The sequence below is a fragment of the Acanthopagrus latus genome, chromosome 6 (genome assembly GCF_904848185.1).
Source record: "Acanthopagrus latus isolate v.2019 chromosome 6, fAcaLat1.1, whole genome shotgun sequence".
NCBI lineage: Eukaryota > Metazoa > Chordata > Actinopteri > Spariformes > Sparidae > Acanthopagrus > Acanthopagrus latus.
Window position 1 is genome coordinate 12,123,878 of NC_051044.1, and position 15,459 is coordinate 12,139,336.

Consider the following 15,459-nt stretch of genomic DNA (forward strand, 5'->3'; position numbering starts at 1 on the left):
GTACGTGAAACATAATTTTACTTGACTCTTAAATCTTCGAGTGGTATTAAAACTTCAACCTCATGTTACCCCGATATTTGAGCTCAGCCAGTTAGTTTCAAGCTAGTCTAACTTTTGATCAATCGAAGACCTTCCTCAATTCATATTTAATTATTGCACTTGAGATATTTCGCACGAGCACATAATGTACAGTGACAGAAAAGGAAGGAAGGACTAAAAAAAGGGTTACACTGAATATAAAGATGACTCAGTGAAGTGTGTTTCAGCAGGTCACATCATATGGGATGTGCATGAGCTAGGCAACACCACTGCGTTCAGTTTTAACCCAGTGACAGCATGACTTGCACCTGGTGCTCCTGATATTTATTATGTGGCGTCAATTTTACAATCAGGCACTCGCTATTTCAATTCTGTAGGCGTTCTGAATTGCATAATTGATAACGTGCATGTAACAGTCAGATTTGTTGGCTAAAATGTTTTTTTTTTCAGCTTGTTGCGATCAACGTCACAGGCAGAAGAAGTTCTCAGGTGTACTCACAGAGGGACCGGTCTCTCCACTGCGACCACGAGGTCCGGGGGGTCCAATGGGTCCTGGCAGACCGTTGCTTCCATCCTTTCCAGCAGGGCCAACGGGTCCAGGTGGTCCCTACATACACAGACGGGGGGGAAACTCTTGATGTTAAACACCAAAGGCACTCCGCAAGAAACATATTGCATCGGTTTTTGAATTGAACGTGAAATGTTCGCACTGGCGCTCACCCTTTGTCCAGAAGGTCCAGCAGGTCCAGTAGCACCCTGGTCTCCAGCTTGACCCTAAACAGATAGTGATTACAGTCATTCCTCAGGGTTTCTGCAGGGTTCATGTTAGATTCAAGACTTGTAAAACCTTTTTTATATCACATTTATACACAGCATATTATTTTTCTCTTCTCAGCTGTGTATAACAACAATTTTTTTTATCATATAATTAATGAAATGAATGCAGACTGGATCTGGACATGGCTCCAACATACAATACAGATAGTAAATAGTGAATATCAGAGGGATGATGACACTTAATGAATATGACCAGTATCCAAACGTCTGGATGCACATGGATCTACATTCAGTCTGGATGCTTACCGGAGGTCCAGGCAGACCCTGCAGACCAGTGAATCCTCTGTGTCCCTTCTGTCCTCTCTCACCAGATTCTCCAGCCTCACCCTTGTCACCACGGGGTCCTTGAGGTCCCTGAGCACAAGTGGACAACAGCCGAATTAGGAGAATGTCCTGTAATATCTGTAATAGTTGTCTTTCTTTTATGAATACAGAACTTTTACAAAATCTAAGAATGATTTGAGCAATTTTGTCTGAGAAAAGGTTGATACACCACCTCTGTTTTCACGTTTGCGTGTGAATGCTTCAAGAAATTCAGAAGTGAACAAGTACATGTGTTTGAATTTATGTTTAAGATACATACAGGCATTCCTCTGGCTCCAGCAGGTCCTGGAGGTCCAGCAGGTCCTTGTGCACCCTGTGAAAAGGAAAAACAAAAGAAGGATTAGATTGTTACCACCAGTTTCTTTCTTTAAAGTGGCTGCTAACACGCTGTGTGTATGTATACAGTGTGTTTGTCTGAACATGTACAGTATTCAAATCCTCTGCATCTATCAGTGCTGTTGTAACTTCAGAACCAAAAGCATTCTGGTAGATGTTAAGGTCAAAATTTGAATAATCTGAATAATATAATTGTGCCATAAGATGAATTTAAGCACCTGAAAATGTTAAAACAGTAGAAAACCTCTTCTCTCACACTGAATCCATGTCTTGTAAATGAGAACCAGAGCCTACAGAAGGACAATTTTCCACTCCAACCACAGCTCACTTAATCAAGGATAAAACACTTGAGACGTCCTCCCATGTACTTGTGTGCTTTCAGACCATATCATTACAATATTCCGCAGCAGGAAATTAGCATAAATGACCCCTGCTTTTTTTATTGATCAGTGAGACACCATCTTCACGTCAGCAAGCATGGTGTGTTAGAAAGAGGCAACAGTGCTGTTTCACTTGTATCAGCGTCGCTACTCACAGACTCTCCTCTGTCTCCCTGTTTCCCGGTGGGACCGACAGGGCCGGAAGCGCCGGGAGCACCTGGAGCACCAGGAGCACCAGCGGGACCAGTGTTACCTCGATCACCCTGCAGCACAGAGAACAGCAGAGAGTCAGCCATGTCATAAAAGTGTCACTGTTCGCTATAGAGTTTACCTTCGGTCCGCTACGACTCAACAATCAACCGATTTCCGCAAATCTCTCACCTTTAAAGGTGCATATTGTGTGGTAGTTGATTGTTGAGTCTCATATCCAGGTAGTCAAATACTGATGCTTTGGATCAGCATCAATATTTGATGACCAGGGAATAAATCTCGGAACAGCATAACAGTCCCAAAAAATACATTACATTACATTTCTATAGCCACCATTAAAAAGAAAAACTATTTTGAATGCATCTATTTGCATTCAGTGTACTCCTGTTACTGATGCAATTCAAATCTTCACAACATAAGGAGAATAAGAGTATAATCTCTGCCCTGAGCAACAGCTTATTTGAAAGGGAGATCTGACTTATGCAGCTTGACTGTGTTTTTCTCACCTTGATTCCAGTGGCACCATCTCTACCAGGAGGACCGTCAGATCCAGGGTTTCCCTGTCGGATAACAGAGCAACATGAAATGTTAATAGCTTTGACCTCCAACAGGCCAGATGTCCTATTGAATACAGATCGGCTGTATAATGAACCCTGCTCCAACAAATTGCATTAATAATACGGTCCAAACACATTGCATGTATACACGATGAAAAATAGGTGGTTAATGGACATTTGAATAGCGCTTTCCTTGTCTGCTGATAACTTGAAGTGCTTTACAACACATGCCACATTCACCCTTTCACACACACACACACATTCATACACTAATTCAGATCAGTCTGCTCATCAGGAGCGATACAATATCTCTGTCCTCACAGGCTGGTCAAACAGCCACTGGGAACGATTTAGGTTTGGAATCTTGCCCAAGGGAACTTCGACATGCAGCCATCGATCCATCGATCTCCAGATTGGTAGAGAACCAGCTCTAAATCTTGAGCACTTTAATCAGCTTGGCCTCCAGACTAATATTCTGTCGCCTCAGTAATGGACGACATGCGGCGTGGCAGATGTGACTCCTAACACACACACACGCTGTGTGTTGCCACTCTCTAACCTCTCTGCCCGTCTCTCCTGCAGGTCCAGTGAGTCCAGGCGGTCCGACAGGTCCAGGGGGTCCACGGTCTCCGCTGCCACCGGGAGCTCCCTGTTTTCCGGGCTCACCCTGAGAGGAGAGGAGAGGAGATGACTCATTACTACACCATGAATTATATGGCATCATGCATTACTTCCCATCATGTAATTCATCCACCAGTGTGTTCGTTCACTCTTCTGTAATTACACATTCAGTTTGTCCTCCCAGTGAATCACTGTTCACCTGACAAGCTGCCTGATTTATCTGGTTGAGTGGAGGCACAGTCAGAATCAGATACTGTGTGCAGAGCTCTCATACGGACATACAGACAGCTTGAAAATATTCCAAGTCCATTTCAGTGGTTTTTACCACAAGAGCAGTAATTACATGAAAAAAAAATCAAAAGGTGAAACAGCCACTCAGATATCGAATAAGACCAGTCAGATACTGCAGGCAGCAGATCAATCAGCAAACAAGACTGCTGCCTCTCTAGACGGCAACACCTTGTTAACAGCTATTCATCTACAGCTACAGCGATCACTAGCTGCTGCAGATACTCAATGCTGCATGCTGCTGCAACTGATTGGCCCATTAATCTCCTCAGATTTATTTAGGAACTGTTCTGAAACTGGTCAGTAGTTTTTGGCAAAGGTTCCAGAGTGTCGATGAAAAAGAGCCACAGCTACACACTGACACCAAAACACGAATCTATTTCAATCTCAGTCGGACGTTCTTCAGATGTGATTTCTTTAAAACAAAAAAAAAAGACTTTACCAAAGGGCCAAAAAAATGTAGCATGATTTTGCAAATGCTTTGCCGATTATTGTCCTCAGATTTGTTCACAAACTGGTTTTGGTAACTGTGTTTTATCAGTTAGGGTTAGGAAGGAAACTGGAAACTGGAAGATAATGACCAATCACAGCCCTGGGAATAGTGTGTTTGTCCAGTGGACAGTCAATTATATATCACATATCTCTCTTGAAATGCTAATTTCAAACCCACCATTAAACCAAATGACACTGAGTTATCTGACAAAATGACTGTAAACTATTCCATCTTCATATTTTTTGAAAACTGATTTTTTTCTTTTAGATTTTTGATGAAAACGATCAGATTTAAGGACTGAAACATTGAAATACGTCACAAAACACGTGCGTCGGTGCAGTAATACTGGTTCTAGCACTGGTTCATCTCTGAGCAGCTACAGCCTTATAGGGATCTAACTTTAACTACACATGGTCACGTAAACTATCTGCGGTTCAGACGTCACTTCTGATATCAAAAGCATTTCCTCTGCCTGAAATATTTACTGTGCGAGTTGCTGCTTCCCTCTTGGCTCCCATTTCATCCACCCTGATAAATAATTAATGCTCAGGACATGCCCACTGAGATGCTGTAAGTAGGGGACATGGCTCATGTCACATATCAAAATGGTGTGAGATGTAAGCAGGCGAGCCTTCTTGTCACATGTCGGACTGAACATCAAATGGAGTCAGTTCAGCACGAGAGACGTCCAGTGAGATGTGACTTCAACGTGATCCAATTAGGCCACAGCAGACCGACAGTCCAGAACCAGTCTGTGGGTTTTTCTACTTTCTCTTGCACTTCTCTTAGCCATAATAGACTAGCTATAGTGCTCTTTGGGCAGATTCATTAATATGTATTTAGCTAACAGCCTTTCTGTTATTCGAGGCTGACGGAAAGAACACCTCAAGTTGGTTACAAGCAGTGAGCGTCAAAAGTTTTGTAATAACTGATGTAACTTCTTTGATAAAGTGAACAATGTTACTTACGGAAGGTCCAGGCAGACCAGGGAAGCCTCTCTCACCACGCTGTCCAGGCAGACCCACGATACCGCGCTGACCAGCCAAACCCTGAGGACCTGAAGGACCCAGAGGACCCTAAGAGAAGAGAAAAAGAAGGTGAAAGCGTTAATAATGCGTGGTCAGTTTATCAGGAGACAAATTATTTGGTATCTTTGAAGAGGATCCTTGCATTTTGAAAGAACTGTTACAAATATTTACTGAGTTAAGACATTTTAGAGCTGAATAAATAGCTTGTCAGAGCTCTCTGGTGTTGTGTGTTGCTCTGACACAGTGACACTGTTTCTTATTACCAGTTAATCTCTGCACTGAAATGTCTTGTCGCTGACACAGATGTGATATTAACTGCACATCTGGAATAGGATAAAATCTGACGATACATCTCTCTGTGGCTAATTTACGGGTTGAGCTCAGTATACTAAAGCCAGACCGATACTCGACTTTTGGGGCTGATATTGTGATATTGACACTGATATTTGGAAGTAAATGAGGAGAAAAATTCATGTAGTTATTTCACCTCATCATCATTTAGGTTCTCTTGTTTATTACCTGTTATACCTCATCCAAATCCGACCAGCTCTCAACGGAATAGTTTTGACAAATACAGCTATCTGGCTCTCCGGCCGACAATTAGATGAGATGATCAACAGCACTCCAGCATCTTTACGTGAAATATGAAGCTGGAGTCAGCAGCTGGTTGGTTAGGCTTCACACAACGACTGGAAACGGGGGTAAACAGCTAACCTGACTCTGTCCAAAGGCAACAGAATCCACCAATCACTATAAAGCATGTTAGCTTCTTCTTACTTATGGGAAGTCGAAGTGTAAAAACGATAATTTCCATTCTGACTTTTATAATGTTGTTTAATGTATTCCCCTCTTCGTATATATATTGTTTCCACTTGGTGTCATGTATCTTACAGTATGTGAAATATATACATGATATCCTATGAAACTGGAGGCATCCTGTATCTCCTGCATCTCTGTAACTACAGATTTTGTTTATATGTTACGATCTTATGGTAATGGGAACACGTGTTAAAGTTTTGTACAATGGCATCGTGTTATCTACGCCTATTGTTGTTGACTTTTTGAAGTGTATTGGGGAAATGTAAACGTATTAGATTCTGACCGTCTTTGGGGATTCTGACAAACTCTATAGCTTGATAGGGGAGGCTGTTTCCTCTGCAGAGAGTTTTGTCGTCTTCGCGTCTTGATGGTCTCGCTTTTGCAAGTTTAGTTGCGTTCTTTCATTTCTACGTCACCTGATTTATAGCTTATGTAATTTGTTCCCCACCGAATCGCAGTTACACATCGATCTCTCCAGCACCTCCCCGCTTTGCTTCATCCACAACAGTCACACATGCTGCGCTGCAACAGTGAGAGCTCACACTCACAATAAACACCTGACTCTAAGTGACACTTCAGACACGCCGCTCAGCTGACAGCGACTTTGATGTGATGATACATGGTTTAAGGTTTAATATATGCGTTTCCAACACTGCATCTACCTTCTTGTTTGAGTACAAATTCATCTGCAATGTGTCACTATCCTGACAGGCTTGTCGTCATGCATCGTGGCATCTGTGTCGCACTGAGTGCAAAGGAGAGGTAAAAGGCCGGGGTCCTGTCATTAGCCTGTCACTGGGCTTCTGCTGCCCTGTGCTGTCATATGTCGTGGTCTGCTATTACAGTCAGTGATGGACACTGACAGCTCTGTGTATTAATGGAGAGTGTGCTCGGCAGCTGTCCATTACTGGTGAAATTGCCTCTTTGGGCTGACCGAGCTGCGTAAAGAAGTCGACAGAAATGTAGAAAAACAAACACATTTAATCATTTTTTTCTCTCTATAACGGACACCTGCGTTCACCTTGACGGTGTTCAAGGAGACGTGCAGTCTGGAGAGTGGGTGCTAGAGAGATATCAAGTGGTTTTTCAAGCGCCACAATGTCAATAATTGAGATATTATATACAATAAAAGCCAGAGTGTTCTATGGAGGGATATGATCAAAGTCAACTCACAGGGGGACCGTCCTCTCCAGGATCTCCCTTCTCTCCAGGAGCACCAGCAGGACCGCGGAGCCCAGCATCACCCTGTCTTCCTGGGGGTCCACCGTCTCCCCTCACACCCTTGGGTCCATCTTTACCAGGGGGGCCGGCGGGACCAGCAGGTCCAGGATTACCCTGGAGGAGGAGGACATAACATACATGAAATGAAACTGTGGAATAGTCTCTGTTATTTCAATGAGCCCGAGGACATCTGTGCATCTTTAAATAACTTTCGATAACACTTATCTCATACTAACAGTCTCACAGGATCAGAGTTGTTTTTCACAATGTGTTGCACTTCCTTTTAGCAAAGCTGTAAAAATGCTCGAAACAAACTAGAACTCCGACTCTGTCAGAGATACGGGCTTGTGTGGGTGTGAAGCTGCGTAAAATGTACAGGTGCAAATTAAAAAGGGTTCATAGGTGACAATAAATAAGGAGGCATTTAGAAAGCATTCCTGTGTCTGTGGTGCCGCACCTGGTTCTTGCTTGTAAAACATAAATCAAGCTAACTTTATCAACAAAGTGACTGAATGCTGTAGTCGTGAGCTTACATTTGGACCAGGGGGTCCAACACGGCCAGCAGCACCAGGGAAACCAGTGGCTCCCTGAAAGAGAAAGATAAAGTTAGACAGAGCCAAAAACACTGGAACAAAAAAGATGGTTGCTACATGTGCTACTGTAAGATTAAAAAAAAAAAAAAAACTATAAATGAACAGAAAATGATTTAAAAAGGTCTACTTACAGGAGGTCCCTGAGCACCACGAGCACCTTTAGGTCCAGAAACACCTGTAGGACCCTGCAACAGAACAGATGCTGTGCGTTACCGTCTGACATTTATTTTGTGTCATATAGGTGACAATATAAACTCATCAAAAACACACTCAGCTCCTCTGAAATGTGGTTTGTCTGCCTCAGCCAGTTTTTATTCTGCCGAACGTGGCACAATCCGTGACAAGGACAGCTTTCATTCCGACCTGACATCAGCTCCACCACAAATGTTGGAATGTTTTCAAAAAAAAAAAAAAAAAAAAACTAGAGTTTTCTGCTGATTTGTTCATGAATAACATTTTTCTCTTCTCATAAAAAATACTGTCACTCAGGGTTTTTTCATACTGCTGTACAATAAACTTACCGCTATAAACATTCAAGGTTCTGCTAGAGCTCCTCATTATAGGACATGGAGAAAAGCCAGAAAAAATACTGTTGGGTTTGTGTTAAAAAGTCAAGAGAGACACCCACTGCAGGTCCGGGGGCACCAGAGGGTCCTTGGGGTCCAGGTGCACCAGCGTCACCCTTCTGTCCGGCTTCTCCCTGCTCTCCCTTGATTCCAGGCTGACCATCGGCACCCTAAAAGAAGAGACAGAAACAGTTGGCTGTGTGTTTAGTACTAAGTCTGACAATTCATTTTCAATGGAACTACAGGTTAGTACATTTACAATGTGATGTAAAGATGCTTGTGAGTTGCATTGTGGGAAATGTAGGATCCGAAACTGAGCAAGGACTAAAAGCTGAGGTTTCTTTGCTTTTGCTTATTTTTTTTCAGTGTTTCTCTCAAGAGATTTCCAACTTCGGGAAAGTGCAGCACAAAATATTAATGTCACTATAAGAACAAATTACATTGTCTTCCTCTTATAAATGATAAACATGAATTAGATCAAACACACTTGCCCTCAATTTTACAAACTTAGGGGTTTGCTAATAAGACCATACTTGTTCTGGTGTGACCAGCAGGTTGTGGTCGCCGATGTTAAACAAACTTTAGATAGATACGGATGTTTACAGTATGGGAGTGAGAGTCGAATCATTCATAAGTTCTTTTCACATCGTATCAATAGTAAACTACAGTTATCCAACTTACACTCAGTTTATGTGTGAATGGTTGCATATATGCGCTATATGTTTAACTTTTATTATATCTGTTGTCTCACTTGTGTACGTTTATTTCAAATTTGATTAATATTGCTCATTGCTGTTCGTATTTTTATTTTTTCATTTTATTGTATGTGACAAATATTTTTCTCACTTCAGTGGGAAAGAATTTTGCTGTTTCTACAATAGATATGGGGCATACCTCGTGGTGTTGGACTATAACAAACCTAAACAATATTTTGACATGACTAATGAGCCAGTTCAGTGACTTTATGACTCTTCTTCACTGGCGCTACTGTTAAATACATTTCAGAGTTTACTATTACTGTGTAATGTGAGGTTGGTCACAGTGGCTGATGCTTTGCAAACATTATAAACTTGCTTTAATACACCATAAATTAAAAATAGATTTCACAATACAATACTCTGCTAAACCATATTATGAACTATGAAAGATCCTTCCTGTTCTTGCACACTGCTTCAACAGCAGTTAAAGTGTAGAAGAGCAAAGTCAGATTTAAACATATTTAGTAAGAGCCGCTGATGTTTTATGTAGCATCCATGTCTATTTTCAGTCAATGTGGTGTCAGGCTGTGATGTTACAGTCTCCGAGCTGTGAACCAAAAGTGATGCAGACACCTTGTAGTGTTATTCATCCTGACATAAATTCAATAATTAATCGCAGCGCAACCTGGAGGGAAAGAAAATTTGATAAACTGTGTTGTCTCACAGTTATATTGACGGAGATCCTTTTGGAAGGATGCAGCTTATTAAAAACATTTATTTGATGTCTGCCCGGAGTCTAAACATGAGCGATGCAAAGGCTGTCGAACTGTTTTCTTTCCACAGAATATCACGGCGGAGACAAGACACACATCAAGATAAAAAATGATTCACAGCGGCGTAAAACAGAGGTACAGACAATTAGATATCAAAGTGTGTCCAGATAGTGGTGATAGAGAGATTTGAAAGATCTTCAAAGCTTAAGACTCATTTTTCAGGAAACAAAACACCAACTGGGTTTGGTGCCCTTTTTTTTTAATGCAGAGAATAAAACAGCTCAACTTGATTAGATTTTTTTATCAAGGTATTGAGGTTATCTCTTGTTTATCCAATGTGCTTTAATCTAATAATTATGTATCAGATCTTTTGCATTTTCAATAACAGAGGAGTTATGAAAAGCTGTGCTTAATTTTTCACTGACTAACTTACAAGTGTGATGATGAAACACACAGGAGTTTGCTTTTAAGGTCATGGTGATCATGGTATTACAAAAAAAGTGCTTTATCCTATTTAGCCATACTTAAAAAGCTGTTGGTTTAATTTTAAGAGCACAAAAGGTGAAGTAGTGGATTATGGACTTTCGTTTACTGGATGGACTGAATGTTACTTTGTTTACAGTGAGATCATTGACAATTTATACTCATTAAACTCAGCAGAATCAGTAGAATTCACTAACAGTTATCATACATATTTATGACTAGAGTACATGACACTTTTGAAAAAAAGTCATTTCAGCTCTCTTAACCTTGAAGTCCAGACGTGAGACATGACTGCGGGGCCACAGAGTACATGTCCTGACATTTAGTCAATGGCCCTGGAGTCATGCTCTTCAGACTCCAGCAGGGATAAGAGCTGGTCAGTGTTGTTATGTTTACTTACAGGGGGTCCAGCGAATCCAGCAGGCCCAGGAGGTCCAGTCTCACCCCTGTCGCCCTGAAAGAGGAAAAACTCAGAGGTCAGTTCAGGTGGCAGTGCTCTAAAACAAAAAATACTATTTATTATTTTCCATCTCAAGAGAAAGCTTGATCAAAGTGACTATAATTGGGTGGCGATTACAAGTTACAGTCGTGCACTAAATTCATATTTCTGTGACACTTACAGGAGCACCGCGGGTACCAGGAGCTCCAGAAGGACCAGCAGGACCGGATTCACCCTGTGAGAAAATAGATGAACATCAGCAACGCAGATGAACACAGCTGGATGATGCCCGCAATAAGAAAACAATTTACAATATAAAAACGGAAATCAGATAAGCTCAAACAGCACGACATTTAAATTCAACTCAACCCCACTCTTAATAAATAACCTTTCAAAACACATTAAAGATAGCTTGCCAATAAGGATTACAATTAAATGATAAAACACTCACCTTTTCGCCGTTGGGACCACCAGGACCAGGAGGACCGATGGGACCAGTGAGACCCTGTGACAGAAAACAGTAAAAGTTTGAGATCAGCCTCTATTTTTTTTGTAAAAGCCAAAGGACTATATCTCTTTTTAGATTAAAAGGGATCGAACATTTCTGATAACTTCTGTTTGATTCAACACTGGCAACTCTTGCTTGAGAAAAAAGAAAATGGCTGAAAACCACTCACTCGAGCGCCGTCTTTGCCAGAAGCACCCTCAGGTCCTTTCTCTCCAATATCACCCTGTGAGGATAAAAAAAAAAAAAATACAAGTCACTCAACGTCAAGAAAAGACAAATCGAAAAGATGGTAACTAGAAGCTTGTTAGCATCCACATAAGTTACATATTTGTTCTTGATTAGTCATAATAGTAATAACATTGTACAATGTTTCCAAAGTGTGACGTGAAGTCTTGCTCATAACTAATTTATTACAAGTTTGATAATCATTAATGAATCAATAGTTGCATGCATGCTAAAATGCATGCTAATAAGCATTTATAGGTAATTCTACTCATCAACTGTATAAATATTCAAGACTTTGTCTGCAGCATGACTTACTCTGTCTCCTTTGGGTCCAGGAATGCCAGCGGATCCTCTCTCTCCAGGCATACCCTGCAGGCCAGGGGGTCCCTGAGCTCCGGCGGTGCCAGCAGGTCCAATGGCTCCCTGTTATGGAGCAGAAACAAATGAAGCGGATGTGACACAGAGACAGTAACAAACAGTAAAAGGTACTTCGGGGTTATTGTGTACTGAATATCTGTGAAAGCAGCGGCTAAAGATTGGAACAGCAGCTGAGACATTTGTGAATATTTCTGTTGTCTTGTGTCAGAGCGCTCAGAGTTTATTTACACAGAAACACAAACGTAGTGCTGTGACAGAGTGAGAACACATCTAGTAATTCAACAAATGAGGCCAAAGCTTATATTTGTGTCTGCATGCTCTGTTGGACTGTAACACTGCAAAAAAACAAAAACAAAAAAAAAAACAACAGATAATTTCAATATCATTCTCCTGACACAGGTTGTTCACTTGCTGGATTCAAACTAACTTTACCAACTTGAACAAGGGCTGAGGGAAGCGCAGAACACACAATCGATCAGTGCGGGACATAAAAATACCTCAAAGTCACATGTTCCTTTTGGTTTTTATGGCTCCAACTTTTATTCTGTATTTCAAGTAGAAATTGGAGTTTTATAATGACACAATTCTTATTCCAAATATCAAAAGACATGATAAAGAAAGGGAAAGTCAGACTTTGATTTTTTTTTTTTTTAAGTGGCTCCAGCAGGCCCACTCATGGTCAAAAATGTTTCGGGCTCATCAGCCTCAGACTGGGAGATGAGATGCACAAAAAAACACCTGCTGCTCCTGCTGCTGAATCTGCTGTCATTAAGTTGTAACCACGGGGCTCACACAGCCACGACGCTCGCTGTGAATGCATTCAGACTGAAGGGGGGGCACATGTGGAATTTAGTCCTTGTTACAAATCTTTCTGCACCTTGCTCAGAATCGAGCTTCACCCTCCACAAACTGTCTGCTCGTCCCTCCTCCATCACACTCGTGTCAGCTCTCTAATCCTCATCCTCTCTATCCGCTCCTGTCTGACCTTAAGGGAAAAAGAAACCTGTTAACTGGGATTAAAATCTGACCAGATAACAAACCGAAAGTGAGGATTGAAGCTGCTTTTGAGTTCTTCTGCCACTCACAGTGCAGTTGGCTGGAGTTTGTTGATGGCTGATAAGCGAGTGACCATCTACTGTAGCTGGACTGGAACTAAGTGGAGCTACCAGTTGTGTAAAAATATAGTATTTTAGTTTAAAATATGGTGAAGAATCAAATTGTGGTAATAATGCAGTCTTCAATTAAATTTTTTTGTGTTTTTAGGGGGGGTCAAGACTGGATCCCATATAATGTGCAGCATAATATCATGAAATATGATATAAACTGTATGTTCATTTGTCCATAATTTTCTATAATTATTATAATTATATTATAATTAATAAAATCAGGGAGAAGAAAATGTTTAGGTTGAACCAGAGGTGTATAAGTTCATGGTCCACACACCTAGACCAGTGGTTTCTCAATTTCCTCTTAGACTCTCTTAATTGAACAAAGTTAAATAATCAAAATTTAATATAACAGATGTACATTTTTCACTTGTGACCCCTCCGATTAAACCTCTGATCCGTTCTGGGTGTTTCGGTCCCTAGGTGTAGAAACCACTTAGTTCACCAGCGCACCTACAACATCACAACATTTACCTTTAGAAAAAGCTATTTCATATATCAAATACCATGCTGGATGTTATCTACAGACTAGGTGGCTTACTGTCTCCAGTAAGCAGTAAACACTGGATGCTGCCTGCACAGCTCAACTCACAAACACCTGAGGTGATTATTATTTAATCACACGCTCGCGTTAATGTGGTGCTGCTGCATGTGATAAGACTGAATTGGAAAAAAAACTGGCTCTAGTCCCACAGCAGCACATTTGTCAGTGGTGTGAGGCGATAATAATTTGAAAATCCGTCTTTTCTTTGTGTTGATGCTGGACTCACCTTGGGTCCGTCAGTTCCAGGAGTTCCAGGCAGACCTCTCGGTCCCTGCAGACCCTGAGGGCCGGCAGCTCCTCTCTCTCCGGGGAAACCACGCTCTCCCTGTGCGGCGACACGGCGACAGTCAGCAGTGCGTCTAATAATCAGTCAGCGAAATGAGTCGTGAGGTTTAATAAAGACTCTAAACTTACTCTGGGTCCAGTAGCACCAGCAGCTCCGGCCTCTCCGGGAACACCCTGGGAGGAGAAAATGAGGAGGTAAAATGAATGAGGAGGCTGTAATACTGATACGTTTAGTTATAGTATAGACCGGGTAACAGCGGCGGCCAAGTCAGCTCTACATTATTAGTGAGACGGAGAGATTTTCAAGCTTTAATATAAAAACATAGACTGAGACTTACGAGAAAATGGACCTGGTAAACAACATCTCACTTTTACAGTCACAGTTTTATGGAAATGATCTGAACAGTAAGATGACTGTGGAAATAAATAACAGCTAGTTAAAGCAAGATGCTTTTACAGTATAAAACAACATGGCAGGTAATCTAGCACTAACACCGTCAAGGCTGAGAGTGAAAGAACCGCTATATTGTGAAGTCACTTGGATAAAAGCTTCCATCACATTACTTAGGACCAGGTTCTTTTAGTAATGGCTGTGATAGAGCTATGAGTGTGCAGTCCATTTCACCTAAGAAGCGCACTCACCTGGTCTCCAGGCTTGCCTCCCTCACCAGGGGGGCCAGGAGGTCCAGGAAGACCCTGAGGCACAGGAGAGAAACATTAGGGAAAACAAATAGTCAGGAATAAAAAATGGGAACTGTATCCATCATCTGTGATCATCAGGAAAAGGATTCTTAAATAAGCCCGTCTCACCTCGCTAACCATCCCCCTTTCGTCAAGCCCCTAATATTTTTTTTTGTAATGTTCAACTATTGTGTATTGTGTATGTATTGTTGAGCCTGTTGTAGGCTGTCCAGGTACATTTTTCCAAAGACGAATTTCCATTTTTTGTGAATTTAATGAGGAATAAAGTAATCTGAATGTGTACGACATGATGCACATGATGTGTAACAAATTATCAAAGAAAATGTTGTTAACAGTCAAAATACAAGAATCAGGTCAGTCTGTATTGATCTTCAATCAGCTAAGTGAGAGATAAACTGACTAATGTTGATTTTGTAAGCCTTAAAAAGTAAAAAAATTGCAACATAATAACTACCACACTTACAGTTCCAGTTAGACATAGTTGTATTCATTCATAAAACAGGTGATTTAAGGTAAAGGTCAGACTCACCTGGAAACCTGAGGGACCAGGCTGTCCTTGCTCTCCTCTCTCGCCAGCGGGGCCCTAAACAGAAACAAATACATAATCACAATCAACTTCTATCATGAACTGAATGTGAGGAATTTTACATTTTGATGTGTAAGATTGTGGGAAAATGGGTCTTTTTTATGTCTTTGTAAAACAATGTTGGGTTAATTTCAGGTTAAACAGCTTCTCTATGTGCGTTTAAACTAAAACTTCAAAACCAGTCTGAATCCGTGATGACATCTTACAACGTCCAGACATTTGTGTCAAGGACTGAGACAGAGCGATCTTCGAGACAGTCTGGGAAATAGAGATACCAATGGCTGCTTCTAAGTGCAGACTGAGATAATATCAGTGTTGAAGGTATATAAAAGTGGGATGGAGGGGGGGACAGAGATACGT

General features: G+C 41.3%; 1 protein-coding gene across 3 annotated transcripts in view; it reads right to left on the reverse strand.

The window, feature by feature from the left end:
• Positions 1-15,459, reverse strand: part of col2a1b (collagen, type II, alpha 1b) — a 50,038-nt gene that overhangs the window by 3,312 nt on the left and 31,267 nt on the right. For all 3 annotated transcript variants that reach the window (XM_037101515.1, XM_037101516.1, XM_037101517.1), the window contains 21 exons: positions 15,043-15,096; positions 14,454-14,507; positions 13,941-13,985; positions 13,753-13,851; positions 11,754-11,861; positions 11,383-11,436; positions 11,157-11,210; positions 10,887-10,940; positions 10,667-10,720; positions 8,375-8,482; positions 7,878-7,931; positions 7,687-7,740; positions 7,106-7,267; positions 5,054-5,161; positions 3,243-3,350; positions 2,633-2,686; positions 2,072-2,179; positions 1,460-1,513; positions 1,123-1,230; positions 760-813; positions 539-646 (listed from right to left, as the gene is read on the reverse strand). In XM_037101515.1, coding sequence (XP_036957410.1) covers positions 539-646; positions 760-813; positions 1,123-1,230; positions 1,460-1,513; positions 2,072-2,179; positions 2,633-2,686; positions 3,243-3,350; positions 5,054-5,161; positions 7,106-7,267; positions 7,687-7,740; positions 7,878-7,931; positions 8,375-8,482; positions 10,667-10,720; positions 10,887-10,940; positions 11,157-11,210; positions 11,383-11,436; positions 11,754-11,861; positions 13,753-13,851; positions 13,941-13,985; positions 14,454-14,507; positions 15,043-15,096 — 1,656 coding nt within the window. The remainder of the gene's footprint in view (positions 1-538; positions 647-759; positions 814-1,122; positions 1,231-1,459; positions 1,514-2,071; positions 2,180-2,632; positions 2,687-3,242; positions 3,351-5,053; positions 5,162-7,105; positions 7,268-7,686; positions 7,741-7,877; positions 7,932-8,374; positions 8,483-10,666; positions 10,721-10,886; positions 10,941-11,156; positions 11,211-11,382; positions 11,437-11,753; positions 11,862-13,752; positions 13,852-13,940; positions 13,986-14,453; positions 14,508-15,042; positions 15,097-15,459) is intronic.